This window comes from Neopsephotus bourkii, unplaced genomic scaffold (assembly GCF_033783945.1).
Source record: "Neopsephotus bourkii isolate Nb327-2 ecotype Australia unplaced genomic scaffold, CSIRO-AGI_Nbou_v1 NB_1825, whole genome shotgun sequence".
NCBI lineage: Eukaryota > Metazoa > Chordata > Aves > Psittaciformes > Psittacidae > Neopsephotus > Neopsephotus bourkii.
The window spans coordinates 13,037,875-13,064,406 of NW_026902298.1; the positions used below are offsets into that span (position 1 = coordinate 13,037,875).

Below are 26,532 nucleotides of genomic sequence, written 5' to 3' on the forward strand. Positions count from 1 at the left end.
TTTTTCCCACATGTCAAAAAGCATTTAACAAGTCTGAAGGACCTATGCCATACAGTGAGAGTATAGACTTGTGGACAACTCTACTGCCATAACAAAGAGTTTCAAATGCGGTGGCTGCTTACACAGCAGTTTAGGAAATAAAAATTAACTATTATGGCCCCATGTCTTGTTCTAATAAAGAAGCCCTACAAACATGGAAGAGCTTAGGGAGAAGCTGTGCCTTTAAAGATTCTATTGTACATGTAGCAAATCTGAATAGATAGAGGTTTTGGCAAAAAACATTCCAACTTCCCACCTATATACTGGTATCCACATACCTGTATCTCCACAGTGCTCAAGCATCACCAATTAGGAGAGGACCTCAAAACCAAGAAATAAGTAAAACAATCATAAAACCAAAATCGAATGCAATTCAACTCATTCACATCAGAAAAAATAAAAAGGATCCACTCAGGAGGGACAAAGGAAACTCCCATCATATTACAGTCAAAGGCTTGGCATGGTGGCAGGGTGAAGGGCGGCTGAGACAAGAATACCTGAATATCTAATGTGGAAAAATATCCTAAAGTCACTCAGGAAATATGTCAGATGACCAAATCCTACAAAGCAGGTAGATGCATGGCTCCACTTATAAAGAAAATTGATAACATTAAGTTGTTATTCCTCTTATTTCAGCTTAAGTAAATAAGTGCTAAGGACATAGAGATTACATCCTCCCAGATATCAAGTTTAATCACCAAGATGAAATCACTGTTTGAAATGCATCTAAAAATCAGTTTTGACACATGCTTTCTCAAAGATAGATTTCTCAATGAAGAAGTGACTATCTACTGCTGTGAAACACCAGTCTGAGATGGGACTTGGAAAGACCCACTGTCAGGTACCCTGATGTTCTAAAAGATACTATGCTATATAGTATTACACTGACTTTTTTGCTTACTTTTTATTATAAGAAGGAAAAATATATCAAGACAAGTGTCCATAAGAAAAATCTTGACAAGCACGTTAGCAAAACTATTATTTATTGAAAGAGAAACATATAAAAAAGATCAAGAATCATGCCTATTTGTAAGCCTTTACATCATTTCAGAAAAGACAAATTTCCTGCCTCCAGTTTTCAAATACAGAATCAATACATTCAGCTCAATGTAAAAGCCACAAAAGTAAACAGTGTTTGTTTGCTTTCCTTTTATATATCAGATATTTTTCAACTGCATAATTCAGTATTTTTCTCTGAGCTTTCTGCCAAGTGAGGTAAATTCCATCTCACAGCACAGCAGCATCTGACATTATTTTACTCACTCACATTCACGAGGTATGCTTACCTTGATTATTGATGTTTCTAAAATATATACACACACAGAGAGATTCCTTGAACAAAGGTCTGGCTGAATTGCATGCCCAGTATAAGGAAAAGATATCTAATTCAGACTCTTCAAAAGAGCCTTTGTTCCTCTTAGAAAGAGATGAGACAGCAAGTTTCATTAAATGTGATGATCAAACTGTACGAAGAAGCAACATAATCCCATGATGTGTCTTTAATTGTTAAATATATAAAAGGTAGCTATTAATTCCTCAAAACAAACAGTTACTGAAGTAAGGTACTCTATACTGAACTTCTGGGAGTCTAAAAACCATTGTAAGCCTTGAGAAAAGTATAAAGGAAATACCATAGAGCTCTTTGAAAGCATGAACAGCAAAAATGGAAAGCAATTAATGACTGTGCAGTCTTGAAAGTACATGGGCATCAGCCAGTAGCAATTTGGAAGCAAAAGGACACATTTCATCTCCCAGTACATAGATACAATCTGTGGAGTTCCTTGACAGATGATGTAAATTGTAAACATTCATGGAGGAAGGCTGAAAGAGCAAGTGAGATAAAGATACAGAAGAAATCGGTGTTTCCTCAAACACTGCCACACCTTTGACAGAAAGAGGTGCTCCACTCAGTGGAGTTTGGAAGATCATCATCCATATGCTTGAACCATCTGAATAGATCTCTCCAGTCATCTGACATAAGGCGCTGTAAGATGAGGTACTGGACTAGGCAATTCCCTGCTCTTCACCACATAACAAAGCAACATCCACATTGTATTGTACATCCCTTCAGGTTTTCATAGAAGCATCTGTTATCTGGAATGAATTTTCAGAGTCGCATGTGCCCCTCCATTCACAAGAAGACAGTTTCCAGCTATTAGTTTTCCATATTCTGTCTTGAACCACACAGCTTTCATACACTGCACTGCATCTGTATCCTCAGCTATGGAAGCTGCTCACATATTTCATGTATTGGTGACTTACTTCAACTTTCTCCTTTGCAGAGCCAGGTTTAGGGCTTTGAGGAGAGTGTCCTTGCTGTTCAGAACATTGTAGCGATTCACTTCCACTAACCTGTTGAAATGATGCGGCTCAAAGGTGAAATTTAGTGTACGGTAAGGAGAATCTTTTGACTCAATAACAAAGTCACCAAAGGATTTCTCTTCTTCTGACTCACGCTCAACTCCTGCAGCAAGAAAATAAATAAATAATCATAAAAAAAACCAAACCAACCACACAAAAAAAACAAACACGAAAACAAACAAAAAACCAAACCCCAAAAAAGCCAGCAAGGGTAGACCCATTTTACTTGGATTCTGCAAGGAGAATAGCACAAGTAATCCTGGTGAACCTTAACTTTTTTCCCAAAGCTCCTCCTCAGAGATTCCTGTTCCTTCAGGATCCAAAACGCTTGGAAGTTGAAGGTAAAGTATTATGACACTTTCTACTTCAACCAGACTACAAAATACAGGACTAAAATATACTTTCATTGGGATAAATTGTTTAGTGCATTCATAAATATCACGCTCAAAACAGGAAACACAAAACTCGATTCTTCCTGGAAGTGCCATTCTACGCTAAAATAAAAGACACTAAACATTGTGAGTTTATGAGTGACCTGTGGAGGACTGTATATATCCTTCAAAATATAATTCCTGTTTTCAGCACCCTACCACTTACATTTAAATACCAGTCTTGAAAGATTAACATGAAAGTAAATTGCCAAAGACACTTTTGCTTGTTGCTATTATAGGAACAGTAGTCTTGAGCCATAGTCAAGCCCAGCACTGGGTGATTCTGCCTTAAAGTAATCCTTTAGTAATTACAGGGTAATACTAACAAGAAAGAAAGGAGAGACACTGAGCCCACTGAATTCTCCCCATCAGTACGCCCAAAGGACTGTAAAAAAACTCTTTAATGTACAGCTCCCTTACCTGGAGTTTTGTATTTCTGGAAGGTGTCATTCACCAGTGGGAAATGGAGCACTATCGGAGCCTTTGGATTATCATCATCCACAAACATGTAACACTCTTTTGGCTGCTTTTCGTCTTCCTCACTCCATTTGATTTTTGGAAAAGGAATTTCCCGCTCCTCACAGTATTTCTGAGTCAATTCTAAAACCTGTTGTCAAAGAACTAGAATGATTTTGATACAATACCAGCAATCTCCAAAGGAAAAGAGCCTTTTGACTAAAAAAAATGAATAAATAAAATACTGAACAGAACTGAGAACTGCTACCAAACATCAGCAGCTTTCAAACAAAACTTTTTCTGTTTTGTTAACTCTGTATATATTCACCTTGACTTTTCTGCACTTAAACACTTGTACATACAGGAAATTGTTTGCATGAAGAAAATCAATGATAGCCACTTTTCCATTAGAAGCCTACATCTAAGTAACAAGGATTATATGAGCTAAACAAATACACTCTATTTTAGGTAACAATTTATTTAGGCTTCTGAAAAGCTTTGAATCTTACTACAGCTGTTGCTTTCCATCTCCTCATAATGTTCACAGTCAAAAACATAGATTTAATACATTCTTTCATTACTATTTGTATTCAGGATCAACTCATCTGCTGCCACTCTGAATTTGATTCTGTGCTTTCATTTTCATGTAATAATGCTCACCTACATCTCTCACCTCAAACGGAGCTTCCCAGGAATAATTGAATGATAAGATAACATCCACATCTCTCTCTGGCTGAAGTACCAAAGGAAAGGGAGAGTTGATAGAAAAGCCACCATCTACTAAATACAAGCTCTCTTCCATTGGGGTCAGCTGGTTTGGAAATGCATCCAGATGAGTGCCTGAAAGACACTCCAAGTAACACAAGTAAATATAATGATTCATTACACACCTCTAGGTACAAGCAACAATCAAAGCTTATGCTGGGGCTGTAAGAAGAAAAAAAGACATTCCTACATGCATGTTCATTTGAATCCAACCTGTAAAGTCTGTTGATGAGCTTGCCTTATATGAGAGAACATACATAGTGGATCAAATATTTTGCTACAGTGTAAGAAGAGGTAAATTCCCTGACTTCAGTGGAACAAAGTTCACTTCTGTTCTGTAACATCAACTGTTCCAGAATCATAACACACTATTTTATACCCCAGATACATGCAGGCTCGTTTACCTCTCCAAGCCACAAATTTCTTGACGTTAACATAATCTTTATGAAGATACAGTCCCTGCATGAAGTTGAAAGTTTCTCCACATGTGACCCGGGACTTGAAGAAATCCTCTAAGATTTGTAACAAGGGGCCCCCAGGTATAACCAAGCGAGTCTTCAGTCGTGTTGGATCACGGAAATGAAATCTTCGGCAGTCATCTGCAGAAGCCACAGAAGGATGCAGAACACATACAAAATACTTGCCCAGATCCAACATTTCAATCAGACTTTTCTCTACAATATTTAACCAGGTGTCCTAAGGCTGTATTTGTCCTCTAATAAGAGTATTGTAATGAAATTTAAATGAGCTGCATATCCTATAGATGGATAATTTACCTTCCCTGTTTAAAGGGAATAGGATTGCTCGTAACTCATTGCTCATGCTAATTTCAGACCCCCACAAAGAAACCCTTGTTACCAAGTGACAACCACTTCTGTCTCATAAGACAACAGCCATATACCCACAGTAGCATTTATAGTAGCAACAACAAAAACGTGGGGGGAAAAAAAACTAGGGCTGCAAAAGCAGAGGAGAAAAAACTCTTCCCCTACTACCTACTATAAGGCTATAACATGCACCTGAACATCTTAGCTTTTAATAAACTTCCTTTTCACTGCTAGGGAAGCACTGCACAAATGGAGAACAATGCATAAACATACAACCATCTTAACCAAGATTACAAAAATCAGGCCAAGGAGGGCACTGAAAACCTATTTTCCACCTTCTGCTTAGCAGCCTGGCCTTTTGTCTTCCTCTTCTCATGACTGTGCTTAAGACAGCTTCCAGAACTAGCCCACACTTACAGGCAAAGTCAGATACAGAATTTAAAAAAGGAGGAAGAGAAAGTGTACTGAAAAACTGTAACTACTCTCTTTGCTATATGTGAAAAGGAAGGATACACATGAGATTTGCCCAAAACCATCTTTACACTAATCTTGAAAACTACACACAGCACATTTTTTAATCATATTATTTATGTGATCATTCTAAAACTAGGAATCTTTTGAAAAAACCTACTGTTTTAATGTATATTCTTACCTACAACTTTGATAACATCTTTGAAAGAATCTAGAAAGCCCAGTCCTATACCAACCACCTTCAGGCAGATATCATCTAGGCTTGCAGCAAAGGCACTGCCCCACATTCCTGCAGGAGAAATACAAAAGAATTTAATATTCAAAACACTTTTACAGTGTAACCAAAAGGCCTGTTATTTGCCTGCCATTTGTATAGGAGAGACTTCTCATTTGACCCCCTCTATTCTAAGATGTGATGTTTGAGTTTAAACCTTAGTCAATCATGTGACAAATTCTGATGTAATAGTAGAATGCAAAAATTTCTCCAAGAGGAAAGGTCTTCTACCAGCAGGGTAAAGGTGGCAAGAAAATCAGAAGACCTAAAGCAGAAGTTTTTGACAGGCATGGAATCTTCTTGCAGACTCAGGGCATCAGACTGCAAAACTGTGAACCTACACTTACACCTCTGGAGAAAGATCTGACATTTTTCCCTTCTTCAAATTCTTTAGGCAGGGATGAAAATGCATGGGTTTAAGTTGATGAGTCCCAAAAGCAGAGTAGCTCCTTTCCATCTCCCCATTTTATTTGTTATTGTAAGATCATACCTTGTAGAAAACAAATCCTAGGTTCCGGATGCTTCTGGATGATCCGTCCCATGAAGAACTCACTGTTAAAGTCCTCTGTTCGGACAAAAGCTCCATATTTGCGAAACCCAACTTCATAGGGAGTGAACTCACACCATTCTAAGAACAAGCCAGCCAGGTATTTACTCATCTCAGAGTAAACATAGGTAAAAATACTCATTTGATTTCTGTTCAGAGAAGGCAGACAGAAAGGAGTTTCCCTCCACTTTTCACCTTCACTGTGGATTTCCCTGTCACTCCTCTCAGTGAAACACTATCTTACACAGGATTAATAAACACTCTTGTACAGGCTATCACTGACTAAATACAACCTCCTTTCTCTCTGGATTCAGAGAGTGGAAGGATGTTGCATCTTGCTCCATGTTGACTTTGTTACTGCAGAAATAACCTATTTTACTTCCACTTCAAACCATTCTGATCGTTCCCTATTCCATCACAAACGGAAGCTACTTTACTTTCCTTAGCCCTTCTTCAAACTACTTGCCATCTCTCAGAAATTACTACAATACTGCCTTGAAAACTCAATTGACCCACTGTGTCAAACTTCATTGTCTGCTTATCAAAGTGCCCCCTCACGCTTGAAAGCTTTCCACAAATACTTACAAATCAAATTCATTATCATAAACACAGACTCCTCCAGAACAAAACAAAAACCTCCCACAGTGGTACACAGATGAACACAAGTGTTTGTGTTCCTGTCTCACTATATCTATCTTTACTTCTTGCATCATATTTAAAGTTTCAAGTGACCTGAAATAGAACTCACCCTCATTTTTTACCATAATTGTATAACCAGGCTGTTAAATACCAATTTCAATGATGTGTGGTACAAGGTGGCAAATCCATCATTTTACATGAATCCTACACAAACTGATTATCTGAGACTATAAAAGTAAGTCACCTAATTACTTTAATTCACTGATTCAGACGCAGACTTGTGTATTTTAAGAATCTCCACTCTCAGCTCCTGAAAATTTCAGGCACTGTCTAGGCAAACAGGAGATTCAACTCTGCTGGAGTGGCCAGAATCTCATTTCTCTGTTAAAGCCATGATGAAGACATTTGTGATCAGGATGGTAACACTCTGCCAAGCAGCATCCTGTTGCCTCTTGCACTACCAACTCTGCTTGAGGCACATTTCCTGTTGCCAGCTACTCACTAGCCAAGGAACTGGGTAAGTGAAAGGAATTTATGGATATTAGCCAACAAAAATAAATTTACCATGTTCATACCTGCAAAGTCATCACCACTAATACTGGGTCTCACATTGACAGCTGCATAGATAGGATAGGGGTTCTGGCCCCATTTCACTGCTTCTTGCTGATCAGAGAGCTTTGATGGATCTTCCTGGTCACAAGCAAGGATGGAGAAGCAGACTTTAGTCAGATAAATTCGTACCCATACTTTGATTAATTTGAAGCTGTTGCTTACACGGCAAACTGTTACTAAGGGCAAACTGCCTGACAGATTTGATGGCCTTCTATGACTGGGCCACCTGGAAAACAAACAGCAATACACATCCAAATGTGAACTCTTTTACCTTCTGTTGTAGGAAATATTCCACAATAAGGCCCCACAAATCGGTAAAGGAAACCTTCCGTCCACTGATCTCCATTGCTTTCAGCTCCTGGAAATAGTATTTCAGTCGTTCTGGGGAAAATGCCCCTGCTTTGCTGCTGGACACTGTAGCCTGGGCTCTCCTGATTGCATCTTGAAGGTCCTTCTGTGACCATTCAGGGTCTTGGTACAGTGTTGATAAACACCTGAAAATGCTTATATTAATGTCATCCATAATAATGACCCTAATGTAAACAACAGCTTTAGTTAGTTATAATTAGCGCTGCAGTGATTGAACTAAAAACTGGAGAAGTTAGCTAAAAGGTAAAATGTCATTAAAAAGATGAGACTATAATAATGGATCTTGGAACCTTAGAAGCTGCTGAAAATCCTGACATCTTCAGGACAACTTCATCCTGATTGCTTACCTACCTTTATAGGATGTTCCAAGCATTGTACGCTAGCACACATGAGCCAGTTCATAAATGTGAGTAAACTCCAGGCCCTAACAAGCCTGAGAAACTGGCTGACAGCAATGGTGCTACTACATACAGCAACAGAACACAGGTCTAATTAAAGGAGAAACTAGTTTGGACTGTTGGCTATCCACACAAACAGATGCCCACATTTGTTTGAAAGTGTGTCTGAATCAAAAGGGGAGGGGGGCAAATCACAAAGTTAGTGGAAGAATGCTAAGTACACAGGAGTTAATTTAACACAGAAAGCTCTGGAAAGGGGGATTATACTATCAGGTTGCACAACTCCTCAGTGAAATCATTTCATGAAAACAATGTGTGTTTATTACGAGGGATAATTTCATCTCAAAACCCAGGGTTGTTTTGTTGAGTGTCCTGGGTTCAGCAGTAGCAGTCATTTTTCTCCTTCTTAGTAGCTGGTGCAGTGCTGTGTTTTTGACTTTCAGCCTGGGAACAGCACTGATAACACCGATGTTTCTAGTTACTGCTTAAATGTTTAGTCTGACCAAGGACTTTCTGAGTCTCATGCTCTGTCAGGGAGGAGAGGAAGCCAGGAGGAAGCAGAGACAGGACACCTGACCCAAATTAGCCAAAGAGGTATTCCATACCACAGCACGTCATGCCCAGTATATAAACTGGGGGCAGTTACCCGAAAGGGTTAGATCACTGCTCGGGTTGGGCTGGGTATCAGTCCGCGGGTGGTGAGAAGTTGTATTCTATCCCCGTGTTATTCCCCTTATCATTATTATTATTGGTGGTAGCAGTAGTGGTTTGTGTTACAACTTGGTTACTGGACTGTTCTTATCTCAACCCATGGGAGTTACATTCTTTCTATTCTCCTTCCCGTCCTTTCGGGAGCAGGGGAGAGGGAAAAAAGGGGGAAAGAAGCGAGAGGGCTGCTGGCTGATTTATGGCCTGGGCTTAAAGCACAACACCAAGCTACTGAAAAATTCTAGCCATGTCTAATTCTTCAGCACATTGCTGCAATCTACCAAAGGCAAGCCAGTGCTATTCCTATATTCAGCCACATACAACATTTTGGAAGGTAGTGACAGAGCGGTCCATGCGGACATCCTTCAAGTGATTTGCACCACCTCAGCTGTCTTCTTGGCAAGAGAAGGAAAATGGGGAAAGTTTCTGAAGTCAGGGTTTCTGAGGGAACACACAGCAGTTTTATTCAGGCAATACATTTTAATACTCAACTTCCAGGCTTAGAAAAGCAGCAGATTCATAAATTCAGTCAGTAGCTGTATGGGTTAGGACTCATAATGAATCTCTTAGACTCTTTAGGATCCCTGTTAGAACTCACTGGTGAGAGCTAATAAAATATTTGACTGCGTTCTCTGTTTATGGATGGCACAAATGCAATTTTGGCCTTATTTTATATCAGTCCTACCATATTCACTTATAAGCTTCTGGAATCAACACTTACCAAGTAGAGCCAGAAATCCCACACAGATATATTGTAGCATCCAAAAGGCCCAGCTGCTGAAGCCCAGCAAGACTGCCATAAAACGATGTCAGTGCTCTCATGCCACCTCCAGACCCCACCACTGCTACAACTGGAACCTGCAGACAGTAGTCATAATGACAGACTTTTGAATTGCCAACAAATAACAAATAATCCCACTTAAGTCTCACTCTTATAAAAATAAGAGGTAAAAATATCTATTCCTATTTACATTTCAAGTAATTTCAGAGCTCCTTTCTCTACTTTGTAATTGAAATAAAAATATAAAAAAATAAGCCATATCAGTGTCATCTCAGGGACAGTCATTTACTGAAATTGTTATGCATATCTGTTACCACACATTTACACATATGCCATACAATATATACATAAGAACAAAAAAAGGCAATCATCCCTACAAGAGCATCCAAAAAAAAATCACAGAGCAAGGTACCAGGCTAACCAGATGTAACAGTGTCCTCAAATAAACAACTAATACCTCATCTTTTGAAGGGGATTCTTTTAAGTGAAGAGTCTTCCTCAGTGCTTCAGAAACTATTTTCTTCCTTTTTTCCAAAAATTCTCTCTCCTCTTTACAGAGGTCAAAACCCAGGCGTATATCAAGATCCCAACTGCTGAAATAGAAATAAAGACAAAAAAAACCTGAAGTTTTGGGGCATTTGTAATTACCAGGGAAAAACAATTTCCATGAACACACAATCTAGGTGCTGATCTGAATCACTGGATCCAAATCTTCATGCAGAATTTAGTGTAGACCAGCTATTTTGTAACAACAGATTTTAGAATTAAAAATGAAACTTCTCCCTGTTGTATTTCTCCCTGAATGTCGAAACGCAAAGTCTGTGTCAAACAGTATTCCAGTTAAGCTTCAAGGAGCTTCACAAAGGAAGAAAAGATTCTTAGTGGGTGAAGAAGATTGCATGAAGCGCAACTGAGATCACTGTATTGACATGAATGGAGAAATGAAAGGAAGAGTGATTGGAGTTTCTGAACTTTAGAGGCAGAAGGGGACAACTGAATGCCAATAAACATGCTATGAGTATGTAAGAGGGAAGCAGGATCTTCAGTTAATGACTAAGTACCAAATGACCCTGCCAATTTACTAGCCAACTGCTTGGTTTTGTGCCTTATTCTTTCCTTATAACTTCTTCTATTTCATAGTTCTAACTCTTCACACACTGAGATGCCCTTTCCTACAGCACTGCACATACTCTCAAAACAATCTGTACCTAATAATAAAGCTACTCAATATTTACACCATCAGCTATTCTACATTAGGAATACAAAGTCTGTTCAGATTTCAGCAAGGTTGACACCAATCCAGTTGACATCTGCCCAGTGAAGAGCCACAGCCTTCAGAAGAAAAATAACCATGTATTTTTCCTGAATCTATCCCAAGAGAATAATACAGGCAACAGAACACCCCAGAACAGTGAGAGAATTACTCGGCTCCTTTGCTATACGAATAAAGCCCTTTCCTTGTTTTTAGAGGTCTGAGGTTCCCACTCACCTCTCTTCAGCTTTAAAACTCATATTCAAACCTTGTCCCTGTGAAAAGAGAGAACACATCTTGTAATTGACAGTAACTAATTACTAACTAGAGGTTATGACATGAGCAGGGTCACTTGATACTAATCAAAACAGCAGTTTCGCCCACAAAACTACATCTCTAAAACACTTCCTGCCGCACCTATTTCAGACATAGTCAATAGTCTTCACAGAAAGTAAAAGAGTAGAGTGAAAAAAATTAGTTCTTCTGCAAGCTTCTTGGGGTTTTCCTCTTCTGATATTTTTCTTTCACACCCTAACAGGCTTTGCTTTGGAAAGCGCTGAACTCTCTTCATCACTTACTCTGCAAGACCCAACCATGAAAACATTTTTAGAAGAATTGCACTGAGTAATCTCAGTGTTTCATTCTAGATATCCAAGGAAACAGCACTCCTAATAATCCTGTGAAGCTTAACTTTTCAAATGCCTGAAGGCAAAGGGGGGAAAAGTTATCCCAAGCATGTTAAAACAGTTTTGAAATGTTGACATTACCTCTCCCAGAGAAACGATTCTATCAACTTTTTGTCCAATAGGAAGGGAATTAACTGGTACAGTCCCCAGTCCCAGAACTGTAGTATGCTTTTCAATATCATTCATACCATCCTATTAAAAAACAAAATGTTATTTGAGCTTTCCAGATAAAAATTGCAGATCTGTATTTTATATGTTAAAAGAGCAAATAATCTTTAAAATCATTATAACTAAACCTTTCCCAAAAGTCTAAGACTTTGCAAGATCATCCTGCCCCCTTGTTGACAGATCTTTATTGGGATTATTTCTGTCACTCAAATAGCTTTGTTTTGTTGGTGGTGGTTTGGTTTCTTTAATATAGTTGTTTGCCCCAAGCAGAAGATCTCACAGGCCATACTGGAAGCAGTCATTACAATGAATATTCAGTTGCTCCTATGAGATACACACACTGCACAGGTACAGCTAGAAACTGAAGTGACAGGCAAAGCCAAAGAAATCTTTGCAAGTGACAAGTCCTCTACAAGTTCCTAATAGAAAAGACCTGATATACAGCATCTCAACAGTGAAAGTAAAGATGTGTTCATGTAGCAAGCATGTGCAGATTCAGGTTTTCTTAAATCCCAAATTTGAACAGATTTTTAAGTGTTGGGGAGGGTATGCTTATAAGAAGAGTTCACTTTTTACCCAACATCAAACATCCAATGCAAAGTCTGACATTTTTATTCATTTTTTAAATTAAAAAAAACAGTAATGTGTAAAAAGCAGTGATAGTGAAAAAAAAATTATCTCTGCCCTTAAATTCCTAATGCATAGCCAGAAAAACACATTCCTTCAGCCTAGAAAATTCTGATCTGAGCAGTTACAACATCAATGAGTTAAGTTGGAACAAAAAGGCATATCTGGAAGTGATTAGTAACCTTCAGAATAGATGGTCCGTAGCACCACATACATATAAGCATTCCACAGGAAACTTGCTACCAATGCACGCTTTTGACATCCACAGGTACCTATACAATATACCGACATCCCTGAACATCTGAAGAAGCCCCTGGGCTTCTTGCAATCCAATTAAGGCTGTCCAATTTATGGTTAACAACATCTTCATGGAACAAAAGGCACTGGGTTCAGGCTGGATTTATTCAAAAGTGGGCTGTAAACTTTGTAGCAGTCAGCACAGATGCTTACCTGTAGGACAGATATGGTTTGCTCCAGCTCTACTTGCAGTTCAGGACAAATTTCTTTATCCACATGAAAGACAAATGAGGTTCCATAATCCTCACTGTCTGGTCCCAGAGGAATACGCAAATGCTTCTGATATGCCCCTGGAACAGATACCTTGACCTCACAGCTCCCTGTGCATTACAATAAGAAGTTTAGACTCCAAGAGACATTTAAATAAATGTCGAGAATCAGGTACATGTTAAGTGCAGCTGAGACTATAAAAACACAAGCAAAAACTCTCCTGACTGGTACCCACTGGAAGTGATCCAGCATCATTTAGTATCAAAAGAAATGCAAAATTAACTTAAGAAATAAGTTTTGTAGTCAGTAAATAAAAATGTAGTGTATAAATAAAGAATCAAGTCTCCCTTCTCACCCAAGGGATAAATATGCTGAAAAGTAGATACGACAAACCCTGCAGGTAGCTTTACCTTGCTGTTCTTCCTCTTTGTTGACAGTGCCTTGCAGAGACAAGCAAGGATGAACCTATGAAAAGAAGAAACTAACTCCAATTATGACATTTTAGTTCATTTCTTTGTTGAAGCTTAATCCACCTACCATACTAGGTGTAGGCATACAGCTGCCAAAAACACACTGAGGGTTATTTTGATCTTTCCAATAAAGAACAAGTTTTCTTTCATTACGCGCTCTTGTTCCAAAATCAAAACCACCATTCCCATTCCAGTAACTGTGGTGTTTTACAACCAGCTCTTCACAGCTACAAGGTCTCAACAACTGGGGGTTTTCTGTTGGTTTACCTTTTTTCATGCATGTTTGAGTACCTCTTCAGAACCTGCCAGAGAGGCAGAAGCTGGAGAGAAAAGGAACAATTTGGAAGCAGGAGTAGAAATTTCAACAATTCTTGTCCTCTCACTACTGAAAACTTTCCAAAGAAGTCAATCCCAACACATATGTAACTGACTTCCATGTACTCACCACAAGGACTCCGTTGGTCAGTACCTTTGTAGGGGCATCTGGGCTGTGAAAGGAAGAGATTTAATGTTCATTAGGATTGTTTAAAATTTGTTTCATCCTATTTCACAAACTAAATGCCTGGATAAGCATGGGGAAGAAAGGCCCTCAGCGTGTGAGACCAGTAGCAAGAATATTTCCCTACACAGAGCAATGGGGGGAAAATACTGAAGAAAATTTGTCTGCAACTACAAGGTCTCCACATCTCAGTTATTTGGATAACCTAGAGAAAAGCCGAGCTTAGATAGACTATCAGAAAGATAAAGCATTCATTTGTTTACACTGAAAGGTTAACTGTGAAAGCTTTCCCCTCTTAAGTAACCCATCCACAAAATCTTAATTTCCTTTGCAGTGCTGTCATTCCCATGATGTCCAGCAAAATTTTATTTCTTTGTTGATACCCCAAAAATTTGGGCAACTGGATCTTTAAGGTTATTTGTGATCAGCTATTGGTGAATCAACCTGAACACCACAGAAAACCATCCTGCCTTTTTATAGGCAAAACTGTCCCTGCAGAGAAAGAGCAACTAAAACAAGAAATCTGCAGAGCAGAAGTTCATTCAGCTCTTCAGGTAAGACTCACCATTTCTCCAAGTAAAACTCTACATCCAGCTCTTCATTAGCCTTTGAAAATAAAAGTCGAATACAGGTGATCCTTGATTTTGAATATAAGTATAAATATAATATAATATTTGAATATAAGTATAAGGATCTTATATTTATATTTTGGATATAAATTTAAGATCCTTGATTTTGAATATAAGAGATTAAGCTTTCTTCCTATAATAAACTATAGTAACTATTTTTATTGCTTTGACAAAAGCTCCAGTTAAATTTTGGAAGGTAAAAATTTATGCCTTTTGCTGTTCTTTAAAGATTCCTCTCCTCCCAGATATATCCTATATGACCAGACAGCATCTGTGTTTGAGGACACAAGTGCATACAGTGAGAGCTGAGTCTCAGATCCATTGCTCTGCTAATGAGAAAAAAAATAGTCTCCTCTGGCTTAAGTACTACTGCAGCACCAACTCTGCAAACAGCTTCTACATGAGGCTTTGTGCTGCCTCCCATTTGTCATTTCAGCAGATTGCTCTTAGCTCATTGCTGTCTTTGTCTTGTACAGACACTGATCCACCCATCTTTTCCCCTACCATAGCTTACAGTAAATTCTTGATACCACACCTGATGCAGCTCTTAAAATAATGAAGTAGAAGCCAATTTGAGTTATTCTCTTTACTGAAGTTTACAGTTCCATAATTACTGATCAAGATGGCTTAAGCATTTGGCAATCAAGATAGAGTTACTGGGAACAGATGAGTTACTAATCCTCTTTCCATGAACACGAATCTTTTAGAGTGCCTGTGACACTGATCAACAACTTCCTGCTAACTGCATACCAGTTGGTCTGCTTCTGACCAACACCAACAGCACTGAAGCCCAGTTTCTCAAGTAAACACATCATTAGCTCACCTTTACTCCAGACCTATTGTAGCAATGTGTTTGAGGGAGTTACAAAAGAAGATCAGACCAGTGATGTGGCTTTAAACCAAGCTGTCTTGTCTCAAGTCCATAAACAAACGCACAAGGACTTACAGCAGCTCATGCACCAATGTAACATACATGAAGCAGAAGTTGAAGGTAAGTGAACATAACTCAGGGAAAATAAGATTTTCTTAGTCATTGCACTTGTTAAATATAGAGGTAACATTTGCAGTAACAAACTTCTTCATTGCAAATTGACAATCAACAACCAACTATATAAGACAGTCTGCAGTCCACACAATTATTGCTGATTGAAGGTGCCTTTCATTTTAAGCCCAGTTTATGCCCCCATAGTCTCTTGAAAAATCTATTCCCTTTAAAGGTTTTTTAATAGCTTCTGAAAGACAGCAGTTTCATTTAGCTGGGTATCCCAAAGACTGTGGAACGCACACACACACAAATCACCAGGGATTTTAGAAGCATCTCAGGCAATAGTAAAAGCATACAAAACATAAATGCATCAGGAGTCATCACCTCCTGATGCTTTTTCCCCTTCTGGCTTCTACAACACAGATAAATCAATTAGCATGTACTGCAGGATTTCTGTAATGATGAGCTGCCGCTATTCACAGCTGACCTGGGAAGAAGCTAGGGACTAACCTCAGGGTTCAACTTGAAAGTGCGCAGCAGGGGCTGACCCAACTTCATGCCCGCTACATCGAAGACAATAGATGTAAGCTCATCGCTGACAAGGATATCCTTATCATAAAGTGACAATTCCAGAATGTTCTAAAACCAAAGAGAACCAAACAGCCTCAGATGAAAAGACGGAAACACTTCCACAACCCTGAGCAGCTGCATGCAATAGACATTTTCTGCATTAGAATCATGGACTCATAGAATAGTTAGGGTTGGAAAGGACCTTAAGATCATCTAGTTCCAACCCCCTGCCATGGGCAAGGACACTACACACTAGCCCATGTCACCTGAGACTCCATCCAACTTGGCCTTGAACACTGCCAGGGATGGAGCATTCAGAACTTCCTTGGGCAACCTGTTCCAGTCCCTCACTACCCTCACAGTAAAAAAACTTCTTCCTTGTATCTAACTTAAACTTCCCCTGTTTAAGTTTAAACCTCATTCCCCCTTGTCCTGTCACTACAAGCATTTATCAATACCTTTCCCCTTTTCCACTCCTGAAGAGCATTTGTTATTTCCAGCAAGGCTTGCAGCACAGTTAAGCAAAAAGCTCCTAGTTGACAGTGCTCAGCTAAAAGGTTTTCTGAGGCTTGGCTTACACTTGGCTGTGTATGGCAGGTAGAGCTACAAGAAGGCAACAGCCACTCTGTGAAAGTAGATAGAAACTTGCTTTATCAAGGTATTTCCTTAAACTACCAGGTAGTGCCATAACCTCCCTTTCCTGAGTTGCATCACAAGGACATTTATGAAAATTCTAGCGACAATTTACATGAGAGTGTAGTTACAAACTCCTGTGATTATCACTGGACATGCATAGTGCAGCTTTTTGTACCACTGAAGATGATTGACACCTTACAAGCAACACCAGGTTTGAGGTCAATAAAGATGCCCTGGTTCTGAATGAAGTACAAAAAGTAAGTCAGTGCACAAGTGCAGATAGACCAACCAGCTCCACAAAGCGCACTTCTTACCTTGACAGCCGTATGGATTCGATACTGGAAAGTTTCATTCCATTCTGGGTTATCAGAGTTGTCAACAACCTGAGTTCGGAAGACTGTAGGAGATGCAGTGGGCAGCTTTAGTTCCACATAGCAGTCTGCCTTGGACACTAGAGCAGAGAGTGTGGAGACAGACATCAGAACAACCGCAATCAAACATACTCTTTCCTATAAGCTCCTCATTTTCTAGATCTCATTGCATTATAGCAATGTACAAATTTAAGGCTGGACTTGCAAAGCAAAAACCTTTAATGACATACAAATCCTTAAAAAGCAGCAAACTGAACACTGGCTACCTATGTATCTTTTTGGTTCATCCAAACCATAAAGCCCTTCATAAAAGAGGCCACTATCCAAAAAGAGGAAGATAACTTTTCAAAAGAAGGTTACTGCCAATATCAGGACCATTGCCTCTTGTTCTGTCACCAGGCACCACTGAAAAGTCTGGCTTCATCTTTTTAACACCCTCCTTTCAGATACTTGATCAATAAGATTCCCTGAGCCTTCTGTTCTGCAGCCTTTCCTCATGACAGATGCTCCAGGCTGTTTAAAATCTTACTGATCCTTCACAAGATTTTTCAGTAGCTTCAGTACCTCCCAATAGCAGAAAGCCCTGAACTACTGGAGTAGACACCCTACTCCAAATGCAGCCTCACCAGTGCTGCACGAGTACTGAGTAGAGGGGATCATTTTGCTTGTCCTGTTGGCAATGCTGCTCCTAATGCACCCAGGATACTGTTAGCCTTCCTTCCAGGAAGGGCCCATTGCTGGCTTATGGTAAGCCTGCTGTCCAACAAGACCCCCAGGTCCTTTTCTGCAAAAGTGAGGTACACTTTGCTCCATCATCCACATTATTAATGAAGACATTGAACAATAGGGGACCCAGAATTGACCCTTAGGTGATGCCACTAGTTACTGGCTTCCAGCTGATCACTACTCTCAGAACTCTGTCATTCAGACAGTTTTTCTCCCTGTCTGCTCCTCCAGTACATACTTCATCAGCTTCTCTCTGAGAATCTTATAGGAGACAGTACAAAAGTCCAAATACACAATATCCACCACTGCTATACCCTCCTCCAGTCTGGCCAAGAGCTGAGCTTTCTGTTTCCATTCCCTGAAAACAACAGATCGTCTCAAAGTCTGTCCTTCTTCCAGTTAAGGCTCCTTAACAATGCAAGTATGGGAACCGTTCATTACTTCAGCTGAAGAGAAAGGCCATAAAAAGAACTTCTCTTTATCCTGTGATTCTAGCCCTCAACCTTTCAAAAGGGTCTTCCATTCATTGAACAGTAATTTGGTATTCTTGTAGTTTAGTGTTGGAATCCAGATATAAAGTTTAGGAAGCCAGACTACCTTACTATATTAAATCTGAAGGAATTAAATCTCAAATTAGTTTTAAAGTTCCAAATGCCCTGGAGGCTTACTCAACACAGGTGAGTAAGAGGAAAGGAGTATATACCATGCTACCAAAACCAGGAACATGTAAAAAGCAGTTTCTCTTTGAATCAGTCAACTACGTAGGTCCTGAAAAGCTTCAATGACATAAACAGAATAGCAAGCACATGAAAGAAAGCACTAATCCAACTGAGAAAATAAGCATTTGGAAGCTAGAACTGAAGACTGCTACTTCCAGGTGCAAGAAGACTGTTCAGTGGGAGCAAGGGTGAAATTTGCCATGACTGGAGGGCTGAATCCAAAGGAACATACAACAGGCCATAGGAGGACATGTAAAGGAGGGGGAAGGAAAACATCAGCAGGACTTACCTGATACTGTTCTGCAAAGCAGCAGAGTTCATCTGTAGCTTAGCCTCACATCAAACTATTAATATATATATGATGCTTTACAAGAGAAGCCTTTATTCAGATGTAAAAGAAGTACACTATATATACATAAGAAGTTCCTGTAACAATGCTACCTGTGTCACAGGTATACATTGAACAAACCACCTGTTTTCTTAATAACTTTACTAAATACTTACACAGATCTGTACCCTTGATGTTTCTGGCTCGGAGAACTTTTACCGTTAGGTTGTAGTAAGGGTGCTTCTCCCACTGAAAAAAAGAACAAAAAGATCAAGCTCAGCATGTAACCCAACTGCAATACCTGCTCTATAACTGCACTAGTATCAGTCCAGAGAAATGGATCTCATCAGCCAACCAAAAATAAGCCATTCATAAGCCAGTCCAGGAACATAGGCAGCACTTTTGACGTTCTGGAGGAAGACTAAAGGAGTCCAGAAGGAAATCCAATTCCCTTTCAGCATGAGTGATGTCTTAGGGTAACTCCTCACAGACCTTAGAAAATAAGTCCCTGATTTAGGGTTTCCTCTAATTATAGATTATTTTGGCTTCACTAATTCATTCCTGCTGAAGGATAAACAGATACTGAAGCTGCTCAAATAATTTTAAGCATGCCTTGGCTAGTTCAAGACTACTTGCCAAGGGCACATGCATGCTTGAGTAACAGCAGACATGGCAAGAATATTAACAGCATGGTCTAAAGACATAGAAAGCACATGCTGTTTGCAAGGAGGAAAACCCCACTTTCTTGTAAGAACACATACTTCCTGGCAGTTTGAGCAAAAGGCAAACCTTAAATTCCTTTTCATTCTGGACTGTTGCTGGTATCAGCGCTCTAAATGTGCACACCACTTTACCCAGCATAGAACAAAATGCAATTCTTGCTCTTGAAAGCTGCCAGGAAGCTATTTTTGGAAAGTAATATTAGTATCTAGATGCACAGATGTGAAGAGGAAAGAAAAATAGGCTGAGAGAATCCTGGAATGTCATGTAGGACAAGCTGGGGGAGGGCAGCAGAAGCCAAGAGGAAACAGCTTGAAGGGATTTAGTGCTGAGACTGCACAGAAGTAATTATCTAAAGCTTATGACCTGAATGGGATTCTGCCTTGTTTCCATCAGATATGACACAATTCTGGCCAGCTAAAAATTTCTCGTATTCTTAACTCCCATTTCAAAATGCTTTTTGTAAGTGGTTGCTACTTCACTTTCATTATTTTCTGAATGGTTGGCTTGAGACCAGAGTTTGATTTCAGATACACTCAGTATTCACCTACAGCTGAATTCAACAGGATTGTCACTTACAACAAAATGCTGCGGAGTACCAAACATTAAGTAAGAACACAGGCCCTACATATCACTAGCTAGGATCTCAACGAAACAAATGAACCCTGGACTGTCAACCTCTTTTCAGTATTCTTTATCTGATAAACGGAAGCGTACTATGTTTGCTAAGCAGTCATATACTTGTGGAATTTTCCCTATCACTTAAGCATACTTGCCAGCTTTTGCAAAACAGGGTTTGAACAACACAATCTCATGGCTTGACTTCGCGAACGAAGATTTGGGAAGGGCATTTACCCACGCTTACTACAAGCGCGCTGGTGACTAAGAAGGCCAATGTGGGATAGGCAAATCCGGCTACAAAAAGCACAGCAGAAGGTCTCCTTGGGTGGAACAGGTGGGACACGATTCTTCCTGCGTTGTCTTTTCTCCTCGAGACTAGTTCTTCGTGAGCTCTCAAAGGAGTCAGCGGCATTATGTATGGTGTGCCTCCAAGTCTCCCAATTGGAGGCCAAGGTGGACCACTGATGGTAGTCAATATGGCCAAGGCTAAGGTATTGTTTCAGGGAGTCCTTGTATCTCTTCTTTGGGGCACCTCTCTTGCGGCTACCGGTGGCAAGTTCACCGTAAAACACGATCTTGGGGAGGCGGTGATCCTTCATTCTAGAGACGTGCCCTGCCCAGCGCAGCTGCAGTTTCAGCAATGTGGCCTCGATGCTGGTGACCCCTGCCTGTTCGAGGACAGTGACATTAGACACATAGTCAGTCCAATGGATGTTTAGAATTGTACGGAGGCAGCGCTGATGAAAGCGTTCCAGGAGTCGCAGGTGATGACGGTAGATGACCCATGATTCAGACCCATATAAAAGAGTAGACAATACAATGGCTCTGTAGACACTGATCTTTGTACTTTTCTTCAGGTGTTTATTACACCAGACTCTTTTATGGAGTTTTCCAAAGGCTCTATATGCCTTTGCTATTCTGTTGTCTATCTCTTTGTCGATCATGGCATCCGAGGAAATGATGCTTCCCAGATAGCTGAACTGCTGAACTGTCTTAAGCTCTGACTCGCCGATGGTAATATGGGGATGGCGATAATCTTCTTGGGGTGCAGGTTGGTAGAGGACTACTGTCTTCTTCAAGCTGACTTCCAGCCCAAAAACCTCAGCCGCCTCCGCAAAGCAAGATGTTAAACGCTGCAGAGCTGCTTCTGTGTGGGCAACAAGGGCGGCATCATCAGCAAAGAGCAGTTCACGGACAAGATGGTTTAGGGTCTTAGTGTGGGCCTTCAGTCGCCTTAGATTGAATAGGCTACCATCGGTACGACATCGAATATAAATGCCATCTTGTTCGTCGAGGTCTGCTGTAGCCCTTTGGAGTATCATGCTGAAGAAGATTGTGAATAAGGTCGGTGCGAGAACGCAACCTTGTTTCACACCATTGGTTATTGGGAAAGGCTCAGAGAGTGCAACACAATAAAACCATGACATACATAGTACACTGAACATCTGTGCACTGAGTACGACCCACCCTAACCAACAAGCAAAGGATAAAAATTATATGCATTGCCAAAGATACCTCACACATAGGTGCCAAATTAAATTTTGCAAACTTCAATTATACTACTATTACTCTTAAAGGGCAACATCAACATGTTGAATGCTCATTTTCCCCCCCCTTGCTTCTAGGAATAAGATATTGAACCATTAGCTCTATCCTTCAGACTCTAGTTTTTCTTCTTTTTTAATCATTCCTAATCACCCGTATTTTGTTCAGTCACTGACACTAGTTTCTCAGGCAAAGCCTGACCTCCTTTCTACCTCATTGAGTTGGGTAATGGACTACAGACAGAAATTCAAGATTGCATATATTAACCTCAGCAACTTCCTAAAGGTGCTGCAACTCTTCAGACTGTTGAGAAATGAAGCCACATCACACCTCCACTGCTGTCAAAGCAATCTTCACTCAATGTAGCCTGACTATCGCCTGGAACTCAGACACTATTAGCAGAGGAAACACAGAACACCCTGAAGATAGCATATCTGTCTTTTACAACATGGCATCTGTCAACATATAGTCACGTGTTCAAACGAAAGTCTTTTCCAAAGGTCTCTAACAACCTTTGATTTGCAGTCAGTCATTACACAGCTGAGGATAAATCATGATCAGGGTGTGGAAAATGCAAGGGCATATAACACAACAGACATTTCACTGTGCTCCCAAGTCTGTGCAATCAGTCATGCCAGAACTAACCTTCTTATGTGCCTCTCCTCTTTTCTTTCATCAAAGGCACAGCAAGGTCATAACATGTTTGTGAACCTCGCAGACTAATGAAGCAGGAAAGTATCAGATATGCTCTATATGAACCCATCAAGGAAAAGGCAGGCAAATCTGTATGGGAAATGAGCAATAAATAATAACAGATCTGCCTATACCAGTGCACATGACAACATACCAATACATGCAACGGTGCAAGCAACCAATTCCTACTTTGTCGTTTATTGATTTTTCAGAATTGCCCCTTTTCCAGAGCTCAGGAGAGGGCATTTGAGGCAAAAAAAAAACCCCAAACCTCAAGGTCTTTAAATGAGAGTACAAGACTGAATGTTCACATACTCAACCCTGCTAACTGTATCTTTCATCTAAACTGAAGGTGTCAACGCAACAGCGAGCAACTGCAGAACAGGCTATCCCAGTAGTCTCTACCCTCAGACAGCCCAGACTACCTGCTCTTAGAGTGGGATGCAAGGGCTAGGATCCACTCCACATCTCTCAGTGGATGCAGAGGACTCACCGTAAGCTTGTCAGTTTCATTACAGAAACCCTGTCAACAGCAAATAAAAATGTAACTTCTAAGCCATATTTTCCTTCATTTTCACAGCTACCAAGCAAACCAGGTAGCTCAAAGAAGTGTCCACTTTACCAAGGGAGCATTTTCTTCCCAGCTTGTTCCTGCTCCCAAGTAAACACTGCTGCCCATAATCCCCTTCCTTGTGGCTAAAGTCTCACAAGTTTGCTTTTAAACCCAAAAGCAAACTCCTGGCATTCTTCAGCACCACTTGCACTTCCCCTTCTTCTCCAGAAGTGTGCACCCATAGACATGAGAGGAGACCACAGACCCAGCCCTAAGAACCATGATCTTCTGGAGGGCTAGGTTTAGAATCAATAAGGTGATCTGCACAGTGCCAACAGCTAAGTATCATAATAGCAGCAGCAAACACTGAGCTTGCTCCTGGTTTATTGTTGTTTGTCTTTAGTGTGTGAAATTAAGACTGAACTTCAGAAATCAAAAAGATCTGATTACACTGAATTCACCTACAAAGACAAAAGGGTGATCTGCTGCCCCATACCCCACTCAATACAAAACCTCTCCCTACCAGCCAGCACAACTATGCTAAGCCATATTGAATTTCTATTTATTTCCATAGTGAGCCCCTAAGGGGAAATATCACATTCAGTGGTTTACAGGTTAATGGAAATCACATCAGACTAACACTAGTCTCTTGCAGCCCAATTTCCCAACTACTAAACAACATTTAAAAGAAAGTCAGTAAGAACTGTAGAGAGGACATTTAACTGTGATATTTAACGGTCACCCCAATTTTAAGTTGCAGATTTTGGGGCAGTGGGAGAGAACAGGTAATCAGATAACAGATCTGATCTCCTAGGCAGAGACTCCTTCACAAACACTTGGTGTTCAAACCCGAGGTTATTGGCCACACCATTTTATACAATGGAATGATTACCAATTAAAAGGCAAACACAGTGAAACCCCTTTATCTAATGTGGTTGGTCAGCATTATGAACAGGGGGTGACATCATCATTAATCTTTGCTTATTTTAGATCATTAAGCTCCGTGGGATAAGGTAGAAAGCAGAAAGGAAGGGGAACGGTAATCAAGGATATCTTGCAAGAAAACACAAACACTATTTTATCTCTGTTGATAAAAAGTCCAGTATTTTGGACTCCATATAGTTGTCATCAGCTTAAATCTGTTCCCCAAAAAGCCAAGGAAACAGAGACCTGCTCTGCCTCACACAGATTCTGAATTTAATCAATAATGAGATCTCCCTTAGCATTATTCTCACTCAAAATTCTCCCCTAAACTTTTTGATCAAGTCCTGCAGAAATGCAGGATCAGTTTTCCACACGTGCAGTAGCAGAAGTCACTGCCGGACACATCAGCTGAGGAATGCTGTCTTACCCGCCTGTGGTAAAACCCAGTCTCTTTCCTCTCCTTCCTTTGGAAAAGCACAGCTGCCAGAAAAGGCAGGACTCTGGGTGGAATCGTGCCCCGCAGCACCTCATGGAACATGGGAAATGTGTCCTGTAGTCACAACAGAAAACCTGAGACAGGAAAGTGCAGAGAATGAAGAGTCCCCCGACACAGAGCTGCGAAGGGCTGCCCGCAACAGGCTCAGTCTGAAGTCTTGGGCAGGACTAGGCTGTGCTCCAGCTGTGGGGAGCAGAGGTGTGGCTTGCACTTGCCGAACAACCCACTTCCAAACCTCGCTGCCAGGGTTTCCAAATACAGGTAAAAGATAAGGGCAGCAAAGCAGCACCTAACTGAGGAGCCCTTGGTAGGAGGAAGCACTGCTCCATGATCAAGCCGCAAGCTCAAAACCCCCAGTCCAGATTTAGTTTGAGAGTTGCAGCAACCTCATCTCAGACTTTGGCCATTTTAAACCCTTTCAGAGTTTCAGCATACCCTAAAAAAGAGTACTTTTAAACAGAAAGAAATTCCCATCTTACAAGCCTGAAGCAAAGCCAAACTGCTCATCGACTGTAGCTATTCAGACAAGTTTCAGAAAGGCCTGACAGGAGACAAAACAATTTGGGCTGTATTAGGATGCCTCAGAGAATATTGATACACCATGTTTAACTTCTCACTATGTGAGCAACCTGCACAAGTCCCCCCTTTATTCTCATTTCCATGTAGCCCAGTCGTGATTCTTCCAACAAAGGCTCTTGAAAAACTGTATGACAGAGAGGGAAGATTCTTTATGAGTCTTCCTGGGCCTTAAAAATAACTAGTAAAGGAATTTGTTTTATTGGAAGTGATCAGTTTATTAACAGCTGCTCACAGTTGGGTTGTCTGAAGCTTTTCATTAAAGAGCTTAAACTGAGGGAGCAGACTGAAAAACAAACTCAGGTTTTTCAACAATTAGAAAGTGGCAGAGAATGTACGAAAGCCAGTGATGCAGCATGTCACCAGCCCCACGCAAACATGAGAACGTGACACATTCTCAGCAAGGTTCCATTCATTAATCATTTCCTGTCATTAGTGTCAGTCACTAGATCAGGATTTAAGAAAATTAGTAAAAGCATAGGCACCGGCATTTGCAACACAAACAAGTCAGTACTAGTTAGTCAATTCACAGACTTGAGAGCCAATGAGCAGGCAAAAAGCACACATAATACCATTGCAAAACAGCCAGCAACTGCTGTAAAGCTCTTATGCAGTAGTAAGCAATATGGTAGACAATGGACTGAAAAGGCAAGTTCTTTGCATTTCTACGTACCACTGCATTGAAAGTGAAGGGCCATTATATTAGGTTTTATTTATCCTTGAAAAATTCTAGAACCATAAGTTGGATTTATTTAATCTAATATATAGCTTGCTACATAGCACAGGAAAATTGAGACAGCTTCACACAGTAAGCTAACATGAAGAAATCACACTTATTCTGAACAGTTTATTATAGGCAGCATAGAAAGTCTGCACTTTATACAGTGTGTGTCCAACTGCATTTAAAATCAGACTTACCTGCCTTTTCCTGAAGTTTTCTCTTCTTCTGCTTAAATCTCAGCACAGAGATCTCATGTTTACAGAACTGCCCTTGAATTTCTCTCTCAAGAAAAACTGAAAGCACTTTAGAACATATCATCTGTTAGCAGTGTTCGTGTGCAGTGTTATCTACCTAGACACTGTCAACAGACAGTAACTAGAGAAGCTACTTGGTTTTGCCATTTTCCATCAGACTAAGAAAACAAGCAAGCAGACTGGAATCAAAACATGACAAAGATGGCTTCACTCCCGGTAACTTTACTCTCGCTTGGATTAGCATCCCCACAGTGGTAAAGGTAGAGATGTACATCTGTATTTCATTATTTTTTTGTCAACGTCATAAACAAATGACACCATCGTTAACGATACTATACAGTACTTAAAATGTGCACAGATATCACAAGGGACTCCTTTTGCTCCCATCAGCAGCACTATGAGGAGAGACAAGATGCAGTGCAAAATTAGACAATATTGAGATTCAAAAGGATGCTATTAAGGTTTCAACTGGGCAGCAGAGGGGACTTGGTGGGTTGGTTTTCTCCATAAATACCAATATACTCAAATGTTCAACATGAAGACAACAGACTTCTTCAATGCTAGAATCTCACGCTTCT

General features: G+C 40.2%; 1 protein-coding gene across 7 annotated transcripts; it reads right to left on the reverse strand.

Annotated features, from left to right (window-relative positions):
* Positions 1-627: 627 nt before the first annotated feature.
* PLA2G4F (phospholipase A2 group IVF) lies at positions 628-24,840 on the reverse strand. 7 transcript variants are annotated; one of them, XM_061343705.1, is made up of 20 exons: positions 24,335-24,840; positions 19,028-19,100; positions 17,022-17,158; positions 16,012-16,140; positions 14,453-14,493; positions 13,834-13,876; positions 13,329-13,383; positions 12,862-13,028; positions 11,698-11,808; positions 11,168-11,205; positions 10,136-10,268; positions 9,619-9,755; positions 7,694-7,916; positions 7,386-7,500; positions 6,115-6,252; positions 5,532-5,639; positions 4,457-4,651; positions 3,961-4,127; positions 3,252-3,438; positions 628-2,503 (listed from the first exon to the last, which is right to left on the reverse strand). In XM_061343705.1, exons 1-20 carry the CDS (start codon positions 24,443-24,445, stop codon positions 2,298-2,300), a joined length of 2,514 nt encoding a protein of 837 aa, XP_061199689.1. In that variant the 5' UTR covers positions 24,446-24,840; the 3' UTR covers positions 628-2,297. The 7 variants fall into 7 exon arrangements, with proteins under 7 accessions (XP_061199689.1, XP_061199688.1, XP_061199694.1 ...); XM_061343704.1 differs by having other exon boundaries at positions 10,136-10,271; XM_061343710.1 differs by lacking the exon at positions 24,335-24,840 and adding an exon at positions 19,344-20,363 and having other exon boundaries at positions 10,136-10,271.
* Positions 24,841-26,532: the final 1,692 nt, after the last annotated feature.

Coding starts and splice junctions, on each gene's coding strand:
- PLA2G4F (XM_061343704.1), bottom strand. CDS start 24,445: ATGTTCCATGAGGTGCTGCGGGGCACGATTCCACCCAGAGTCCTGCCT. Junction 13,029..13,328: donor CAAAGAGGAAGAACAGCAAG/GTAAAGCTACCT, acceptor TGTAATGCACAG/GGAGCTGTGAGGTCAAGGTA. Junction 6,253..7,385: donor TAGTGGTGATGACTTTGCAG/GTATGAACATGG, acceptor GCTTGTTCTTAG/AATGGTGTGAGTTCACTCCC.